The following is a 20,643-nucleotide window of genomic DNA, read 5'->3' as shown; positions in this document are numbered from 1 at the left end:
CCAGCAAAGCCTTCTGCGTATACCACTCCTAACTGCATAAATAACGGGATGACTTCTGACCGCGCAAATCAGCCTGCTTTTTGCCTCGCGGCTTCGCCGCCAGTACAACCTGCTGAAGTTTTCCACAGACTTTGATGTTACTTTTTGAGAACATGCCAAAGCCCAGTATTCAGGGCTCGGTTCTTTGTTAGGAGAGGTGCCAAAGGAAGCAGAGGAAGACAGCCCTTAACGCCTCTCCACCCATCCTTCTCCACAAACACTCCCAGAAGCCCACCTTTTCCAGTGTCTGCTCTCATAAAAATTTGAAACTATTTCCATAACCGTGCCGTGACCACTTAAACACCAACGAACGCGGTCGAGAAACTGCCGCAGCAGTTTCCCAACGCCGAAACCCCGCTGATGTCGGGAAATGTGCCCCAGCCACACGTCCCCCGTAAACACAACCGTGTTTTTTCTCCGCCCTGGGCGAGAGGGGAGACGCTCCCCGAACCCGCGGTCACGCTCCGGGAAAATCCCGGGTTCGCCTTCTATTTCCTGAAGATGAACTTTGCGCCTGCCCGCGCTTCCTGGTTCCGGGAAGCAGCGGCGGGGAAAAGCAGGCTCGGGGGCTCGCCGCCGCCTCGGCGCCCCGGCGGAGGACGGGAACCGGGAAGCGGCTACCGAGACCGCTGTGAGAAAAGCCCCGAAGAAGCAGAGCGGAGCCGGGCATGGGACGGCGCAGCCGGGCACTGTGGGGAAAAAAGGTCCGCGGCGGGGGAAAGTCCCGGGAAAGGGGCGGGAGCGCCAGGCCGGCCCGGGGCGGCAGGGGGAGAGGGCCCGAGCAGGACACTGCGGACCATGCCCGGGGAGCGGGCGACGGAAAGGAGAGCCTCGGCCGGCGGCCCAGCCGCGGCCTGCCGCCAGGGCGCTGAGACGCGGCGCCCCACGGAGAGGGGCCCGCCGCCCCCAGCCCAGCCCCACGGCGCGACGGAGAGATAGGGAGGAAAGGAGAGAGGCCGGCAGCCCCGAGGCTGGGCCGCAGGCCGGGGCCCGGCCGCTCCTCACCTCCGGCGCCCGCCGCACAGGAGCACAGCAGGATTATCGTCCCCGCCAGATCCATCTTCACCGGGCCCAGGCCCCGTCGCCGCCTACCCACAGCACATCCGCCCCGGTCGGTGCCGGGATGGGGAGGGGCGAGCTCCGCGCCTCCCTCCGCTTTGTCCCCCGCCGCTCACTGGAGGACCGCTCGGTACCGCCCTACAGGCTCGGCTGGGATCGGCGGCCCAGCCCCAGCGGCGGCGTCCCCCGCCCGGCAGCGCTCCGCTCCCCGCGCCGCCGCTTACTCCGCCCGCACGCCCCCGCCCGCACGCGCGACACTACCGGCGGGGCGGGGCTGGGCCGCGGGTCACGCCCCGCCCGGCTCCGCCCCGCCGGAAGAGAGTCAGGCACCAACGCCCGGCGGCGCCGCGGGGGCCCGGAGGGGCGGGGCCTGCCCGGCTTGGGCCGGGGTAATGGCAGCCTCTCGGCGGCGGAGCGGGGCAGGTCTCGACGCTGGGCGCCCCGTTGTCTCCGCTGAACGGAGACTTTTTCATTTTCAGCCCGCCTTCAAAGACCTTCGCGATTCAAGCGCAAAGGAAAACCCTCCGGTGAAGATAAAAACGTGAGCCGTTCAGACAAAGCGTTTCATTTCTTCTTCGTCAGGACGCTCGTCCTTATATCAACTATACTAACTCGGATGTTTAGTTTTTATGTCAGAGTTTGTGACAAGTTTCTCAGTTTACTGCTACTCCCTCCTCCGATTTGTGCTTTTCCATTCCTACAGCGCTTTCATAACACAAATAACCTCCCCCCTGCAAGACCGCTACAGACGGGGGAAACGGGTGTATGTCGAAATTGCAGGGAGCGCCCGCCAGATGTGGCAGCTGCAGCTCAGATAAGAGAGCTGCTGAGCGCAGAAGATAAATTATCGTCCCCAAGCTGTATTTAAAATTTGTGATGAAAAGCTGAAGGTTTTCATAGGGAGAGAAGGAAGCAGGGTCGTTACAATGTCTAAAGAACAAAGTTAAAAGTTTATCAAGAAGTTTTGTTTGGGATACGGTTGAGGCTTCAAGGAACGTACCTAACCTCGAGTAGGATGCGAAAGAAAACTGTGTCTTATGTGTTCTTTTGCAGTTACTTTGATGTAACATAGCAAAAATCTAACTTCTGGACCAAATTCAAGCCAGGAGTGAATCCCAAACGAACCTTGGGTAATTACAATACTAACATACACGCCCCTTTGTGGATAATGAGTGTGCTAATCAGGTAACGTCCGCGAGTGTTTTAAATATGAGCTTAGATGCGTATGTATATTTAGGAGCGGTGAATGAATCAATATTGACTGATCAGCTGTATTTTATCGTTATAAACGCCGGGCAGTTGTTAAATGCCCGGCACCCACTTCTGCAGAACTGAGGTAAAAACAACTATCCTGGCACGGTGCACTGACCGGGTGGCACAGCGGGTGCAGAGCCCTCCCTAAGGGCCAACAGTTAGGATGCGGCCTGAGTAACACGACTCTCCCGTCGCACTCACCACAGCCAGGTTTTTGTAACGCAGATGTTAATCAAAAAGCACCGAAAACCCTCCGGACCGCCGGAGTAGCGCCGCCGCCGCGCGTTCCCTCAGCGCCGAAGCAGCGCGCGGCGGGGGCGGGGCACCCCCCTCCCGCGCAGGCGCCGCCCCGCCCCCGCCGGCCAAACAGGCGGGGCGGGGCCCTCCGCTCTGCCCCCCCCGGGCACCGGGACGGGGGTTGAAGGGGGTGTGCACCCCCGGTACCAGCGCCGCTCCCCCGGGGCGGGACGCGGGTACGGCCCTGCCCCGCCTCTAGCCGCCCCTTCCGGGTGGCGCCAAGGTCCGCCTTCCCCCCCACACCCTTACCCCGCGCCCCTCACCCGTTCCGACCTCCGCCCCGTTCCTCCCCGGGCTCCGGCCCCGCCCTCGGAGTGCCCCCCCCCCGCCCCGGGCCCCGCCGTGACCCGCGGCCGCTTTCCCCTCCCGCCCACACGTCCCCGGCGGGGCGGAGTCGTCGCTGCTGTTATGGCGTCTCGGGCGCTGTTGGCGAAGGATCAGCCGTTGCGGTGCCACTAGAGAGCAAAGGAGCCGGGCTGGGCGGCGGGCCCGGCATGGAGAGCCTGGCGCAGCCCCCGCCGCCTCCGGGCTCGCTGAAGAGGGGCGGCGGGGGCGCCGCCAGCCAGCTCCTCCTGGAAGAGGCGGCGGCGGGCGAGGGCGGCTGCAGGGACGGGCCCGCGGCGGCTGAGGAGGGTGGCGGGCGGCGCAGCCCTTCCCCTCAGCCGGCCCCTGCTCCTGCCACGGCCCCTCGGACGGCGTCTCCCTGCCGGGCCGCGGAGGGCGGTGCGGAGAGCTCCGGAGCGGCGGCCGCCTCGGAGAGCGGCGCGGCGGGGGCCGGCTCCGGGAGTAGCGGGGCTCCCAGCCCCCCGGGGGAGGAGTCCCGCAGCCTGGACTCGCTGGAGTCCTTCTCCAACCTGCACTCCTGCTGCCCCAGCAGCTCCGAGCTCAACAGCGACGCCGAGGAGGCGGTGGTGGTGGCGGCGGCGGCCTCGGTGGGGGGCCCGGCCCCGCAGCCCGAAGGGGACCGGCCGACGGTGGGCTCCCAGCTCCTCTCCGCCTCCAAGGAGCGGTTCCCGGGCCAGTCGGTCTATCACATCAAGTGGGTCCGCTGGAAGGAGGAGAACACGCCGGTCATCACCCAGAACGAGAACGGGCCCTGCCCGTTGCTGGCCATCATGAACGTGCTGCTCCTGGCTTGGAAGGTACGGCGGGGCGCGGCGGGCCGCCGCCATGGCGGGGAGCGGCGGCGGGGCTGGCCGGGCCTTCCCCGGGCCCTCCGGCCGGCACCGCTGGAAGGTGGTGCTCGTTAAGGCTCGCTTCTTGCATAGGGAACTCGGAAAATAAGTTGACGGCTTGCGGTCCGTTGCCAGTACGCTGCTTGAGTGCTGCTGGCATATATAGACTTGCCTTAAAATAGGAATCGACATCGGGATGATGCTTCGCTAAACTGTGGAATGTATGGTCTGCAGATGCGTGCAGGTTTCTAGTAAGTAAACGTGGCTATTTATAGCACTGGAAACGCAGGCAGTGTTTTGGGAAAATAGGTTAGTTTTGCGTAATGAAGTGTAGGCAGAATTGTACAAAATACAGATTTGTACAAGTAGCTGCCTGAGTAACAGGGATACATTTGTGCAGTTATGTAGCATAGATTGTATTTAATAAGTAAATTAGGTCGTGACCAAGTACAGCTTGGAGACCTGAAAGTTCTCAAGTTGACAAGAGGAAATGACCTGAAGTTGTACCAGGGGAGGATTAGGATGGATGGATATTAGGAAAAATTTCTTCATGGAAAGGGCTATCAAGCACTGGAACGGGCTGGCCAGGAGAGTGGTAGAATCACCATCTCTGGAAGTCTTTAAAAGATGTGCAGGCATAGTGCTGAGGGACATGGTTTAGTGGTGGTTTTGGCAGTGTTAGGTTGATGGTTGGACTCTGTGGTTTTAAAGGTCCCTTCCAACGTAGATGATTCTATGAGTCTTGTGTTCTAATAGCCATCATGGATACAGACTTCTTGTAGTCTTCAAGTAATTCTTTTTAATGTTTAAGGAGATAAAATGTAAGGCATATTGTGACTACTAACATCTATATGTGAAAAGAGTATCTGTTGGAGAAGAGCTATGAGGCAGTGTGCATTGCAAAACAAGGAGGAGAGGGGACTCCTCAAGAAATGCTGGCAGTTCAACCCCCAAAGATTGGTGAGCTGATGGAAGGGAGACGTAGAACAGGAAAGCTTTGTGGGAATAGTTTCTCTGTTGTACTACCAAGAGGAAGAAATTTGGTGTTGGAGGAATAGCAGGTTGTTCACAGGTGTAACAGGTGACATAGGAAAAGGTCAAAATGGAAGTAATAGTGTAAGAAGAAATTTGCTTAGAGGAAGGTAACTTTCCAGAAGATTAATGATTTTGTTTGAGTTACAGTTTCTGTACATTTTTCTGAGTGGAATAGCTCAGACATCAGGAGGAAAGCTGTGGATACAGTGGTGTAGATGTTTACCCATTGGTGAAAGCAGTATAAGGAAGTTGTGTGTGACTTTAAGGTGTTGCCTTCTGTAGGTTCTGCGATCTTCAAGAGAGTGTGAAGGTTGTCTTCAACTTCAGTATTTAGCACTTGCTTTCTATGCTCTCTCTAACATCTAGGGGTGAGTGGAGGGCCTTGGAGAACGTACTGTTCCTTGTCATTCTGTGTGGTGGTGTTTTAAAAGAAATCACTAGTTACAGGATTTTCCTTTTTAACTTTTCATTTAATAAAAGCATATAAATGGGACAGCACTGTTCTTAGTGTTTGCATTTAAGGTTTTGGAGGTCTTGTTCCTTAGCATTCTGCCTTTGTATCCTTAAATATGATTGCTTTCTTCTGCTGTCCTCCATCCAGGATTTTAACTGACATTCTGCTTTGATGAAATATGACACTAATGAGAATTAACGTGATACCGATTTTATAAATAGGTGAAAATCAAAATGCCTCTTGGGAGTGCCGTACTGTTTCTTATCACTAGGATTACAGGAAGGGTTTTCTATAATTCTGTCTGTTTATGTAAAACCTTAGCAGAATTTACATGAGCTGCAGACAGGCAGCTAAATTGGTGAAACTGCTATCACATGACTTATTATTCATATGCTGGAGGGTTTTCCTCTTAGTTGCTTGTATATTGCCCCTCCTGGTAATTCATTTTCTTAATTAGTTGCTCTCCAAATTCACCTTTCTTTTCCCCAGTTTATAGTCCGGTACCATGTTGGCATTGTTCGGAGTGGCAAGCTTATTGGCAGCTCGTTGGTACATCACTGACAGTAGCTAGCTATGTACCAAGGCTGAGGGTGGACAGCCACGTTCTTCTCGCTTCTTCTGAACCAGAATGAACAGTAGATTGGGTTGGGTAATTATAATTTGGGAACAAGGAAGCAGACCAAGAAATGAAACTAGGCAAAAGCAGAGCAAGACTACATAGTATATGTTAGGTGAAGAGAAGCTATGTGGCAGGGAAACTAAAATGGAGTAAGGAGGAGATGAGGGCAGGAAAGAAAATCACAACAGAGAATAAGAAGGTAAACAGCTAAGCTTTGGGTTGTCTTCCCTGTATCTGCCACCACTTTCCTTCTCAGAACTCTATCCTGACAGGGTTGAGAGTTTGGTCATACTGTATTTAGATGTGGTCTCAAATGACTTCAGATAATACATACAAACGCTTGAAGTTGAGAAACAATACTTGCAATACTAGTTTTCAAATTTTCACAAACGCTCCCCTTTACGTGACCAACTACATGCTTTCATTATCCCAGAATGGGAGTGATAACCTTGAGATCCAATACTGTGTGTCAGCTGGGCTTGTGCAGCAGTGAAAATTGAATTCACATAATTGTTTGTGACAAGTGGCACATAATCAATTTGCTTAGAACCAAAATCTTTATTTACTGCTTAGTACTAAGTGGGAAGCCTTCAGAGGGTATGTGGGCCATAATCATGGAAACGTTTATGCCTAAAAACTCAGATTAACATTTGGATATATTAAGGAGGTGCTCAAAATGCAAGCTTCTAACTGCCACACTGGAGTATTGTTTTAAATATACTAACAGTTCTTTGACCTTCTGTTTGTATGTCCCGTTGTCCTCATTCAAAACAGTTTTTTTGAGACAACCCTCACTGAGTAAAGGTATACTATGCTATACTAAACTACTGTAAGTAGTTTGTTAATTTGCTTAAAGGACTGTAATAACAAGAAAACTTAAGGTGTACTGTACCTTAGGTAAGTGTGCCATATACTCAAAATATTTATCCCTAGTGGTTATGAAGATCTTGTTCATTAATGGAGCAAGATTCTTCTTTGTTCCTAGTCATTATTTGTTTCTGATTATGCCTTTTGGAGGTATTTTTGATATTAGAGCTAAGATCTTGGGGATACAGGCATAAAGACTACTTTAAAAGAATTGATTCTTGTAGAGTGCTGCATCTGTGTGTTCTCATCTGTGAGTGAGATACTGGATTGGTAATGCTTGGGTTTTTGGAAATTCTGAAATAGTAGCACCCATTGGGACTGTTCACATTCCTTTTTTGATAGTACCAAATTTTGGAACTAAACTTGAGATAAAAATGCTACTTCTTTTATCCCTTACTTTCCAAGGAACCTGGACATAGAACTTTGAGGTGGCAGATTGTAGAAGCTGTACTTTTAAATGTTACAATTATGGAATGACTTTTCTTTTGAAGTATTTTTGCAGACTGCCTATATAAGCTTAACTTGCTATTTAGCCTTTAGAAGATAGAGCCAAGGAGTTCTGCTAGCAGAAGTGTTACAGAAATGCTCTACTAAGTAAAAAGAAAACAAAAGCAGTATGGTCTCAACTTGAAAAAGTAACTGTTGTGCAAAAACAGTGTGGTAGCCATTTAGACTTCTGTGATGGAAATGAAAGCAGAGGTTGAGTGTTGAAACAGACATTTCAAAAGGTACGTACAAGCATGGGTTGTTTCTACTGATGTAGTGTATGGCACTCTCTTTCATCTCGTTTAAATCTTAAGACTGCTCAGTCTTTCCTCAGACTTGTGGCTCCCTGTGTAGTTAAGCTTAGCAATGCAAAGCTTGCTTTTCCAAGTACTTGTTGTGATCTTTGTTAGGTGTGGTTCATGCACCACTTTCTGAAAGCTTCTGGCATTGCATTAAACTGTAATTTTGTGTGGGTGTAGCCCTTCTCAGGCTGTACTCTATGGCAATCATCAGATGCTAAAAGCTTAGTAAGGGTGCCATGTAATTCTGCTCTGTATGTCTTCGGTGGGATTTAATGTCATGTGGCTGAAGAACGCTGTGAACCTTAATGCATTACACAGAAATTACATATCTGAAATGTCCAGGGAACAGAGAAACAAACTTTTGGAATATAAAATAAGCCTAAGGGAACAAATAATATAAAACAAATATAAATAATATTAATCTTATCTTGAGAAGTGAGTCCATATGGAATAATCCTGGTAGAGTATTTGACAGCATCTTTAAAAGTTTTTTCTATCACACTTCTTTCTACGAAGGGAAGTTTTAGGAGCTGCGTTCCCTATGTGCCAAGCTCTACTAAAATTTTGTTAACTTTCAGAACTGTGTGAATTACCTGTTTAGGCAATTGTAAGAATTGTGTAAGTGAAGGTTATATAACAGCTGATGCTTAGATGTATCCAAGCTAAGGTGCAGAGAGGAGGAGTAAAAAATTTCTAGTTAGAAATTTTTAGTTTTAGATTCTCATAAAAATGGCCTCTTCTCAGCGGAGGCAACTACAACATGCTCCCGCTGATATCGATGTGATTTGCTGGACTCTGCAGTGGAGATGCCTGGTCTGAGCTCTGGCACTGGCCCTTCACACGTGATCCTGTCTTCCGTGTTACTGACCTAAACCTCCTTATGGCCAGAATTTGCACAGATTGCTCAGATGAATTCGCTCAGCCTCCAAAGGTGAGTTGCTGGTGAGCTTCCAATGGATGCTCAGCGGAGGCCTTGGCAGCCTTCCTCCCTGCGTCTGTGGGATGGGCTGAGCTTACCCGTCCATAGGTTTTCCAGCACGGGAAGCCTGCTCCGAGAGGCTGGAGGAGCCCTGGTTGGGGGATGAGATGTTAAGGTTGTGGGGGGGCAGCATGTACTACTAGGCTATGATAGTGTGGTAAGTCTGTGAAGCTGTTCCTGCAAGGCAAGAGGTATGTATTTGCAGGGAGTATTTATTGGTTTTTGTCAAGGCAGCTTGAAGCTACCCTTACCTCTTCCGGAACGCTGAATTCAGGGGACTCGCATGTTTTAAATAAACATGTTCTGAGACTATAAATAATAGGCCATTAGAAATTTGCATAGTCCCTTTCTATATGCATAGTATTTTTGGAAGTGTTAGCTTCTGTGCAGGACTATATAACTTAATTGGTTTTTTTAAGCCCTTCTGAAGAGTGGGAGAATATGGTGGAAAAATATTTAAAATCAGTACTATGTAGTTTTCCAGTTTGTAGTCTAATGCATAGAAACCGTATATGTTGTACTAGCCAAACGTTCCATATGGAAATTTGGTTACCAATCTTGTCTTTTAGTTACAAAGGTGTCTCTGATGTACCTCACATTGTAGTTGGGTGAGAAAGTTTTAGTTTCCAACTCCTGAATGTGGGAAATGAAAAGTAGCTAGAAATAGGAAGAGAGATTGGGGCGGAAGACCAGGAAACTGCAATAGAGGGGGACAGGAAATGGGTGGGAGTTGAGGAAACACGTTTTTCCTAAAATGTAAAATTAATGTAAAAATCTAGCAACTAAGCATTGAATCCTACTGAGAAGACTTGTCCCTCAGAGTAACAGATTGTTATGGACAATAACAGCTTTCACTACTACTGTGTACGTTGTTTTCTTTTGGTGATTTATGTGGAGAATGACTGTGGTTCTGTATGATTTTTCTCTCTCCCTTAAGTTTTAAGGTGTTTTCTTTCCCATTTCCTCTTTGTTGCACGTTTCCTGTAGCTTAAGCACTCGCAATGAAGCTCTGAACAGTTAGGAAATGTCATGTTCTCTCTGTACCCTTAAGTCAGCTCTGTTCAGAAGTACTTAGGACTATGCTGGAACCCCATTAGCCTGCTTTAAAGGTGTGATCAAGGTCCTCCAAAACATGCCAGCCCTTAAAATTATGATGTGAAGTAATCCGTTAACTTTGTTTAGCATTTAATTAAGCAGTTAATTTTGAGATTTAGCTTGTTAAAATGCCTTACTGTGAGAGATTCTGCATATACTTTGCTTTGGTTCTGCAGTAAAAAAAAAAAAAATTGCTTAGCATTACAATCGTGAGGGAGAATTTAGCTTGTTAACCAATGATGCAAATAATACCTCCTTCAAGTCTGAAATATTAATACATTTACGCCATGAGTGCGTAGAGCTCAAATACACATAACCCATGTAATTGTGCTTTACAGCTGCCGTTTGTAGTGTAGGCAATGCTTCGGGATTCCCAAATGGGGTGCGGAGCAGAAACCCCCAAGCAATGCTGGCTGAGCTGGTATGAATGGTTTTAAATAAATAATAAAAAGAGCTAGCTTCGCTCCTGAAAGAATCGTCACAATAGTCCTGCTAATAGTTGAGGGCACAATGCTAATTTTCCTTCTTATTATACTGGCACATCTGTGTAGTCCCGGCACCACTGCAGGCATAGCTGGTGTGAGTGATTCTGTCCTGTGCCGTTATATTGGCTCGCCTTCGGAGCTGTAATGAAGCAGACCAGCTTGGGGCTGTGCACAGCTCATGGTTGCTGAGGTTTGGATCCTGCCCATTCAGAACTGGGAGGTTAAGAATGACCTTTTTGAACCTGTACTCCTGTTATTTTTATGGCACAATATATTATATGTATGTGCATACTCAGTATGAATATTATGAACAGGAAAAAAGATGATGAAAACCTTTAGCCTACCAAGTATTAGTGAAACTTAGAGAAGTTCTGGTAAGAGGTTAAGAAATTTTGTAAGTTACAATCCATTGTCACTCATATAAAAGATGTTTTCAAAAATTCATGTGCCTATGCACACGTGACTGATTTTTCTTTTTGTTTAATTCATAGCATCTTAAGGGGTTTTTTTATAAGCGGAACCAATTTAGCCTTCCTTCTTATGAGTTTGTGCTTCACTAGTTTCTTGCTTTACTAACGGTTTATACTTTCATTCCCTTGCTTCCCCAGATCCCAGTACTGTTCAGCTTCTTTCTACGTTCAGCGACGATGGGTTGGTCAATGGGTGGCATATGCCATGTGGCCAATTCTGACCTCAGTGTGAGCATATTTCTTAGCCAGTGTATAAATAACAAAGCCATATTAACTTTGTGTTTGACACATTTGCCTTTTCAAATATGATTAAAATTGGCAGTGAGATAGATTCAATCCAGTCACACCTCATTTTCTCTGGAAAGTTATTAAAAAGCTTAGTTCTTAGGTTCTCAGGAAGGAAACCCTCTCCATCACAATGTGAACAGTGTAATGTGTTGCTATAGTGTGTATTTTTGAGTTTGGGATGCTATATCCCAAAGGCTTTTTGCGTATTATTCTTCCGTCTCATGGCTTTCTACTTCCTCTTTCCTCTCCACACCCAGCGAAGTAGTTGGAGCCTATTAAATCTTAAACAGGAGTTAACAGTCTCACATCATGTCTTTCTATCTGTGTCAAGGAGAACAGTGATAAGCGTTGAGAATCTTGATTAAAAAAAAATCCTAACAAAAGGCTTTCTAGACTTTCAGTGGAAAGATGTTGAAGAAAGATAGGATGAGAAGATCAAAAACTGAAGGGAAAGCTTAAAAACCAAACAAAAAAATCCCAAAAGCAAGCTCTAGAAAAATAAAATTCATATTTATGCAGAGAAAAATTGAGCAGATTATGGTTAAAGACAATGTACTACTCTGGTATTCCTTCAGATTGCCAGAAGCGTGCCTTTGTATGTGTCTGTGCTTTGGCTGTTACTGCAGGGAGATGTGTAAGTGGAAGTGCACGACCAAAACCTCTACCTGGGATGCTGGTTGCGGGAGAGGAAGGTATAAGAAGCCTTTGGCTCTGGCGGCTGCCAAGGTGGTTTTAGCAGGTGACAATGCCAGGAATATGTCAGGGAGAGGGTAATGGAAGCTTCACCACCAAGTTCTGTGTGTCCAGTCTCCTCTGTATGAAGCGAAACCAAAAATCCTTGAAATGTGGGCACAGGACGGGAGGCTGGGAGGTCACGCCTCCTCCCTGTCCCGGCACCTGTGGCCACTACACTCTGCATCCCCTTGTCTGTATGCAGGAACTTTGTGAGTTAAGGCTCAGTTAAGCATTACAATGAAGGCAGGGAGTCCAAAGCTTTTCTGAATAAAGTGACGTTTTCTTAACAGAGCATGGCTGCAGTTCCTGCTCCGTTCATCCTGGATGCTTGTGGCTGGGCAAGTGCGGCCAGCAATGTGCGCTGCTCTGTGGTTCAGGGGACGCTGGTGCTATGCTTTGGTGCGAAGAGGGAGCACGATGCAGAGAGCTGCAAGTGGGAGAGAGTTCTGTGTGCATGTGGCTGCTCTAAAAATCAAAATGCCTTTTTTTAACCTCCTCTTGTAGGTGCTATTTAGTAGAGGCCCTGGGAAGGTTCTTGGTCCCAGTATGCTAATGCTCCTCTAAATTGGTGAGGCAGATGTGCTCTGAAGACTTCCATCTTAGAAATACGTTATTGATAACTTTCCAAACTGTGGTGCTTTTGACATTTTAAAGAGAATATGCTTTTACTTTCACAGATTAAGCTGCCACCAATGATGGAAATCATAACGGCTGAACAGCTGATGGAATACTTAGGTTAGTAATTACGATAAATGGTTTTCAGTTATGTGTTATACTTGTTAGTGAGAAGGACTGTTTTGTTTACTGTTTCATTCTGCTTGACTTGAACGGGTGCTTCAAGAAAACTACTGATGGCATTCAGTTACTCATGCTTTTCCTTAATTGCTTTTAGAAGTTTTCTGTCCTGCTCTCCTAACTGGTAGTCCTAACTAATGATGCAGTTGGTGTGGGTTAGGACACTGACACATTGGTAGATGTAAACTTAGGCATGTCTCTTACAATGTTGTTCTGTTAAGTTGACAGAATGTAGTAAGTCAATTGTGCCTTTAATTGTCTGCAGTAACTCTAATCCTTGGTACTATGACCCGATTAGAATAACAGGAAAAACTAATTTAGTTGTTGCAGTGATTGGGGTCTCATTTGCAGGCACTACTCCCTTGCCAGATTCGGTGTTCAGCAGAACTGCAGCAGTTCCCGTCTGATGAATCTGTAACTTCAGTAGCCCAGAATGAGCCAGGTGTTAAAAGTGCAGTTGGGATAATACTTAAGCTATATGTGCCACAGTGCTTTCCCTTTGCAGCTGAACAAATATAAAACGTTTGAGCTTAATAGACTAGGTTTTGATTTTTCTTAAGCGGGAGAAAAAAATCCCAACCTTACTATATTTTCTTTCTTTTTGCTTGTAAAGAATGTAGCTTGTTCTATTCAAAAGCATATCGCTGAATCTTTCAGTGAAAGAAAAAAGTTAATTGCATAATTTGAAAAAAAAAGTCTTAAGAAATCCTGCTGCCTGTGTCTAAACATTTCTTCTAGTTGTATTGATAGAATAATACTGTGTGAAGTCACTGCATAATCATAGTTGCCACAATGTGTGTATTCTTTCTTGAAGGCGTATATTAGCTTCTTGAATTATCTTACTAAATTGAATAACAAAACTACTTGCTGAAATTATTTAGGTTCCTATTCAGTCAACAGGATTAGCAATTGCCAAATGGTTCTTCTACAGCTTAAAAAAAATAAAAAATGAAAAACCCTTCAGCCACTGTGAACAATCTTAACTTAAAAGATTATAGATTAGGAAAGCTGTAATTATATTTTTCTTTGAGTAGAAACATATTTTTTAGGAATGGTGCAAGGGAATAAATACTAAAAATATTGAAATAAAAACTGAAAAATTTGGGAGAGGCAGTTTATGGATACTAGTCACCAAAAACTTTATAAATTTCGAACCCCAGTGTCTTCATTAACTGATTGATTGCCTTTGTATTGTAGACACAGATGGAATACAAGGCTTTCAGAATGATAGCATTATCGTTGTATAGAAACATGCCAAAATACAGTATCAGTCAGGATAAGTGGTTGCATCTTTAAATTGCGTTACGCAATTACATATCCTATTGTGAATAGTTTGACCTTTTAATATTTTTAAGCTGAGGCATGGAGGTAGGTAAATTTCTGAATAATTAAGCAAGAGATTATGAAATGCTGCTTTGGTAGTAACATTGGCCATTTGAATTTTGTCTCTTAATATGCTCTTACTATGGTCTTTATACTCTTATTTTACTCCATAATTATAATTCAGGTTATAAAACAATGCGATCTCATTAATTTGATAGAGAACTTCAATGATGGTATTTATGATCAGTCAGCTTCAGTCAGGAAGTGTTCATGGAAATGTTGAAGTTTTGAGTGTGGAATAAACTTAACTTTATTTTTGGGTTTTTTTTTTTTTAGGAGACTATATTCTTGATGCCAAACCTAAAGAGATATCTGAAATTCAGCGTGTAAATTATGAGCAGGTAAGGAGCTGCTCCTAAAACATAACTGCTTATGTCTGAAGGAACTAAGATTTTTTTTTCTCACCTAAGGTTTATCATCTTGTTCAAAACCAGAAGCATATGAATAATTGTTTGTGGTTGGTTTTTCCTTTTTTTTTTTTCCCCTTAGGCTTGATGTAGAGTATCATTTATACGTAATTCCTGTAAGTGAAAGAAAAACTTGGTATCTATTAACACAAGTAATGATTTTTTTTTTTTGGCTGCAATAAGTTTAATGAAGAAATTTTGGTTTTATTGAGGAATTGTAACAGGGAAGTACAGATGAAGTAGATAACAGGGTGGTTGCTCTTTGAAGTCTTCTACTGTGCGTCCTTCAGTGTGCTCGGTTGTGTGATGCCTGCTAGACTTTCTCTGAGGATGTAAACTGAGCAAGAAAGAGATCTCTGTTCGTAACTTGTGATGGACAAAAAGAGGTTGATTCCATATTATGAAAGGCAGTATTATTTGCACTGACCACTACTTTTATGTCATCACAGAAGTATTTCTATGTTAAAGATAATACTATTAGTTTAAAAAAATATTGATGTATCGTATATTATCTTGGAGCAAATTTTTCAAGTTCTGTCTGCGGTCACAGCTGTTTTTTTGATTAGTCATGGAAAAATTATTTGAATTTATTATAGGTGTTAGGTTTCAAGATAGTTCTAATTATTAGGTCTTCTTTTCTTGCTCTCATTCAGTGTTGGAAATTAAATCAAGTGTCTTGGGATAGCTGAAATTAGAATGAAGATTGAATGTGGATTCTTTTAATGATAATCCAAAATATGACTTGTATCCAATTATATGAATTATTTTTGTAACAACAAAATTAGCTATATTTTTTCCATACAATTTCGTGCTATGGAAGATTATAGCTATAATGAACTTAAAGGAGGGTGATGAAAACTATGTACCTGGTTAAAGTACAACCTCTATGGCATTCTTGTGCTCAGCTATATGGGTTTACTATGTAAATGTCACAGACACTTTCCTTAAATATTTAACTGTACAATTTTAAAGAAATCTTCTCTTCTAGTAATGTTCTAAATGTACCTGTAGATGCATGAGTGATGTCACCTGAGAGGGGAAAATGAAACTAATTAGGCAACTGAGTCTTAAAAAATTATAATGTTTCAGAAGCATTGGAACTAAGTCTTGGTGTTAATCATAATTTTGTGTTTATCTTGTCACACAGGTAATATTCTTTGCCTAAACCAATACATTTTCTTATACAAGAAATTCAAGTAAATTTTACAGACAGCTAGATTTGTAATGCTTGATTTTAATGTAATTTCAACATCATGAAAAGATAACTCCTTTCAGCTGCAACTTTCTTTTTTTTTTTTTAACATACTTGAGGCATTTAATTAAGTATTTGAATGAAAGTTGGATTAAAAAAAAAAAGAAAAGCACAAGTTCTAATGCACAAACTTAAGAACAGGTCGCCCAGGGAGGTTGTGGAGTCTCTGTCCTAGGAGATACTCAAAAGCTGTCTGGACGTGGTTCTGGGCAGCTGGCTGTAGGTGGCCCTGCTTGGGAAGGGGATGTGAGCCGGATGACTTCCAGAGGTCCCTTCCAAGTTCAACTGTTCTGTATATTTATATCCTCACTTATTTGCATTCATTTTTTTTAGAAGCTTGCGCTTTGAAGGCACGGAAATAGCTAAAATAGAAATGATACTGTTCAAATTGCAGTGAGAAAGTTCTGCGGTTTTCTGGACAGTTCGATGTATTCCTGCTTTTTTTACAAAGTAAACACTACAAAATAAATGCCACTAAAGTCTGTAGATGTATGATCTGAATTTATGGATGGATCTGAATTGTGAATTGCTATAGGCTTTCTTCCTATTCATTTAACGGAGTAACAGTATAGCATTATTTCTTCCAGAACACCTCTGGATAGGTTTTCATACTTGATGTCTGGTCCCTATTAATGAAATTAACTTCTTAAGTAAGGCGGTTTGGTTTGCTATTATAAGGATAAAAACTTTAAAAAAAATAAAAAAGTCTGAGCCACATCTTGAGAATTACTTACAAAATCTCGCTAAATTCTACATCTTGTGACATGGCAAAATTGTCAAATGGATGAAGCAACATGTAGTAAAGTAGTGGGAGCTGTTACCTTCCTGGTAATAAAAACTTCACGCAACAGTGCAGTTAAAGGGCTACAAGCAGTAACTCTCTCATTCATAGCAGCTGCTCTCAAGTGTAGGTACTGGATAATGGTCAGACAGTGTTTTATAGCTATGCTCTGTCAAGTGGTTTATAAGCTTTTCTGTGTAAGCTTCAACTCTTCTGAGAGTTTAAATCTGCTTAGTAACAAGGAAGTATGTCTGTTTATCAACTCACTTTAGGAGTTTTCAAAAGTTGGATCTAAACTGAAATTACTCGAAGTAGGAACAAGCTTATTGTTCTACTGCTTTTTTATTAAGAAAAAAAGTATGCTTAAACTTGCATACCAGTAAGAGGAGTAGCTTAATTGCTTTGGCTAAAATGCTGAGGTTGGTGAACATGAAATTTTTGCTATATGTTGTAATAAAACCATGCTGTTGCACATGTAAGGTGTTGTGCAAAGATCTGTAGGCAAGACTATTCTATATATGTATGTCTGCTTACACAATTTTTACATACAAGTTGTGTTTTAGAATTCTGTTGCATGCTGAAAGATAGCTAAAATGTCTTCCAAGATCTAGTTAACATTCATCTTTCCAACAGATGCAAAACTGTGCTTAGAATTGGATCATGAAATATTGAATGATGTAGCTACTTCACTTAGCATGTTTACTTAGTGAGTGTCGTATGTTTTAATCGGTACATTCTTTACAATACCAAGTTTCAAGGTGCATAGACTGATTTCTTAAACTGACTTCTTAAAAATCCTAAGGTCTACCTTACATTCTAATATACAGGCTTGTGTTGGCATTCAGCTCTGTCAATGTATCCATTAATGTGCTGCAGAACTGAATGTTCAATTTAATGTAGTGGTTATGTTATTGTTTATTGTTATTATTGTTTAATGGGTCCAGTTACTTGTAATTTTCCTGCATTTCAGCAAGTTGCTTTTAATTTGATAAAATAATTCATTGCTGTGTACCCCACTTATGCCTTGCTAGCCTCCCTAGCTTCTCAGTAGTTTTCCTACTATTCATCCTTTAGTCATTCATCCTTATTCTCAGTTTTTTGTCTTCCCTTGTTGACTCTATTAATTGTGGTTCTTGCCATTAACTGTCTTATTATTAAAAGACTCCACAAAGGTAACTGTCTCTAACAATCAGTGGTTTTAGCTTGTGAATCTTTTCTGTCTCCATCTCCTTTCCAATCTGTATTTCTGTTCTTTGTCATGCTTTTTTCCCCATTGTTGCAATTCTGAATTCCTCTTGGGCAACAGAATATTGCAAAACTAAGCCAAAACCCAACAACAAAACCCCAAAGAAACAACAAACAAACAAGCACCTCAGTTTCCCTGAATCTTTTGCAAATGCTTTCTGATCATACTCTTTGTGGATTCTCCTCACTTGGTGGAAAAATCTTTTTCCTGCATGCCAAGAAACTTACTTGTCTGTTGGTTCAAGAGAGCTGTTTCACAAAGCACTTCATCTTTGGCTTAACTTTGCTTTGTGTGATTGGATCTTCATAATGTGATCCCCTTAGGATTCCATTGGGATCACTACTACTCATGACTTGTTTCCACAGTAGAATCTACAGGCCATTTAAAGGTATGCCCAAAATAAGATAGCAAAATTTTTTTTTATGGAAAAAAAAATGAAATTCTTTATTGTTGTTCACTACTTCAAGTACTGAACCCCCAAATTGGAGTTGGCAGGTAGATCTGCATAGATCTGTTTGTTTTGTTTATTCATTATGTGGTGGCAAGTACTGCAGCCTGACTCATAACGCAGGACCTAAAAGGGGAAAATAAAGCTCAGGAGTGTCCCGTAGCAATTCCCTTATAATCCAGTGCTTCTTGCAGCCATCTGGCTTGTGGCTAGGGGGAGTAGAGCTAAAAGAAATAGGAGCTGCCTAAAAGCAGCTTATGAGTATAGAAGAAGAAACAGTCAGATCCAGTTGATTGGAGGGAGAGTTCTTATTTTGCAGATCTCTTCTGGCACAATGAGAATGAATAATGTGAGTATGCATTGAAACAGTTTTTTAGCTAATTTCCCCTTTTGTAATTTTTTTTTTAAATGTTGAATTGATGAGTGATAAATAAATGATGAAGGGTTACAGTGGTAACCACCAAGTGTACAAAGCTCTATTTGGTCATCTGTTTTTTCTTCTTTCTGCTGTCAGAATATGAGCGATGCAATGGCGATTCTGCATAAGTTACAGACGGGTCTGGATGTCAATGTGAAGTTTACAGGTGTACGAGTATTTGAATATACACCTGAATGCATAGTGTTTGATCTTCTCGATATCCCTTTGTACCATGGATGGTTAGTGGACCCTCAGGTAAATATTTTTTTCAGTAATTCAAATAGAATATAAATTATTCTGAATTTTACTGGGGGAAGGGGAGATGTTTCAGAATTTTAGCTGAAGTCAATGATTATGGTAATGGATTTTTCAAATCTAGTCAGAAAAATTGGATTTTCTTCAGAGAGGAGTGAATACAAACTGTACGTGTTTTTTAGTGTGGTAACTCTGCAGAGATTAGGTCTATAATCAAGCTAACTTTCAAGACCTTCTGTGCTGAATTCATGACTGTAAATGAAAATTTTTCTGAGGGAGGTAGGAGGCTGCCAGATACGGTGTCCAGTCATTGTTTTTTGAAAGCTTGTTAGGGAGCACTTGGAAGGAATGCAAGGTTACTTTCCTCCTTTCTTTAATTCTGATTTGCTAGTCACTGCTTTTGAGAACTGAAGATGTTAGAACCAATTAGAGAACTGCATCTTTAACAAACATATAATTTGGTTTTAATTATATTATTTAATAAACAGTAAACCGGTACTGTTTACTTAGGGTGAAACCGGTGAGTTTGGCTGGAATAATCTGCCTCAGGTTTTTTCTTTTCATGCCTTGTTCGTGAGAGCTGCTGTTCTCTTATCCCCTTGGGCTTTCCCCGGCCCAACTGAGCTGGCTGATGCCCCATTCTCTTCTCTGTCCACTTTAGCAACAGCTTTTGATGTTAAGTGTTAACTTAAGGATTTAAAATGGGATCTGAGACAGCAAAATGTGTAACGGTCTGGGATAAAACTTTTCGGCCTAGTATTTTTAGGGGGATAATGTCCTCTCTTTCTCAAAACTCTTCTTACTTTGATATGAATAACAGCCATAGGCTTACTGTTGTGTTCTATTCCTCACAAAGGCAACTTCTCTGTTTTATATGCTGTTCCTTCCTGCTCCAGGTTGCTGACATAGTAAAAGCAGTTGGTAACTGCAGTTACAATCAGCTGGTGGAGAAGATAATTTCTTGTAAACAGTCAGACAACAGTGAACTGGTTAGTGAAGGTGGGTAACTTTTTTTTTTCTATGCTTTATCAATCTACCCTATCAAGTCTTAGTTACATGTTTTGTGTGTGGGTATGTAGAGCTACAAGTGTGAAGAGCTGCGTTCTGTCTGTTGAACTTCTCCTGGGCAGGCAGACAGCACTGTGCTTGTCTTCTAAACTTCTCTGGGGCAGTTTCGAAACCAAGGATCAGCCTCGTTCTCTTGATCTATTAAATATACTTTGAAAAAGCTGGAGAGAACTCTTATGAAAAGGTATTGTGGGCAGCATTCAGATTTCAACTTGGCTATGTATTATCTCTTACAATTAGAATATGAATTATACACTACACGATGACAAGGAAAAAATCAGTAGTAGTAGAAACCGATATAGCATTTCTGAATGTGAGAAAATTTAGAACTTTCAACTCTTTTCAACATTTTCCCCTCTCTGGATGCGTTCCCTTAGATTTATGGCAATACGGAGGCATCTTAGTAGGAAGGAGATAGGGGAAAATATTACTGTTGTAACCAGATCTTATATATTAGGAAGTATGTAATAGACACATATAACAGTATGTGTTGCTTTTGTAGGATTTGTGGCTGAGCAATTTCTAAATAATACAGCTACACAGTTGACATACCATGGACTGTGCGAGTTGACTTCGGCTGTCCAGGAGGGAGAGCTTTGTGTGTTCTTCAGGAACAACCATTTTAGCACCATGACCAAATACAAGGTATATTCAGCATTTTTGTCTTTACTGTTGCACTTTGTGTTCTTGTTTCAAATTAAATCTTGTTTTTCCCTTGTCTTGAGAGAGAAATAAATTCCATTTTTTTTGTTGTATGCAAGTATGGCTTATGGTGAATGTAAGGTCTGTAGCAAATGTTACTTGTGAATTATTGTGTTTTAGATATCAGGATGCATTATCAGTTTAAAACTTCTTGTAGCTCTTCTCTTTATGTTCAGTTTACTCCCTGTATTAACTCCTTTCGTGGTTATGTATAATGACATACATTTCTTACATTTTTTACACGGCTCA

At 43.0% G+C, this 20,643-nt stretch overlaps 2 protein-coding genes across 5 annotated transcripts in view; one reads left to right on the top strand and one right to left on the bottom strand.

The window, feature by feature from the left end:
• The window catches only part of ADAM10 (ADAM metallopeptidase domain 10), a 51,666-nt gene extending 50,318 nt beyond the window's left edge, over nucleotides 1-1,348 (bottom strand). The window contains exon 1 of the mRNA XM_063346029.1: nucleotides 1,045-1,348. Within this exon, the coding sequence (XP_063202099.1) occupies nucleotides 1,045-1,099 (55 nt within the window). The 5' untranslated portion in view covers nucleotides 1,100-1,348. The remainder of the gene's footprint in view (nucleotides 1-1,044) is intronic.
• A 1,614-nt stretch (nucleotides 1,349-2,962) lies between these two features.
• Nucleotides 2,963-20,643, top strand: part of MINDY2 (MINDY lysine 48 deubiquitinase 2) — a 39,396-nt gene continuing 21,715 nt past the window's right edge. For 2 of the 4 annotated variants that reach the window (XR_010072453.1, XM_063346030.1), the window contains exons 1-6: nucleotides 2,970-3,791; nucleotides 12,317-12,374; nucleotides 14,094-14,158; nucleotides 18,466-18,624; nucleotides 19,521-19,623; nucleotides 20,195-20,337. Coding sequence is in view for 3 of the 4 variants with exons in the window: in XM_063346030.1 (XP_063202100.1) it covers nucleotides 3,144-3,791; nucleotides 12,317-12,374; nucleotides 14,094-14,158; nucleotides 18,466-18,624; nucleotides 19,521-19,623; nucleotides 20,195-20,337 (1,176 nt within the window). In the remaining variant the exon portion in view is untranslated. Of the gene's footprint in view, nucleotides 3,792-12,316; nucleotides 12,375-14,093; nucleotides 14,159-18,465; nucleotides 18,625-19,520; nucleotides 19,624-20,194; nucleotides 20,338-20,643 lie in introns of all 4 variants that reach the window. The other 2 variants (XM_063346031.1, XM_063346032.1) reach the window with 2 other exon arrangements.

The sequence above is a fragment of the Chroicocephalus ridibundus genome, chromosome 9 (assembly GCF_963924245.1).
Source record: "Chroicocephalus ridibundus chromosome 9, bChrRid1.1, whole genome shotgun sequence".
NCBI classification, from domain to species: domain Eukaryota; kingdom Metazoa; phylum Chordata; class Aves; order Charadriiformes; family Laridae; genus Chroicocephalus; species Chroicocephalus ridibundus.
This window is presented reverse-complemented; position numbering and strand designations above follow the sequence as displayed.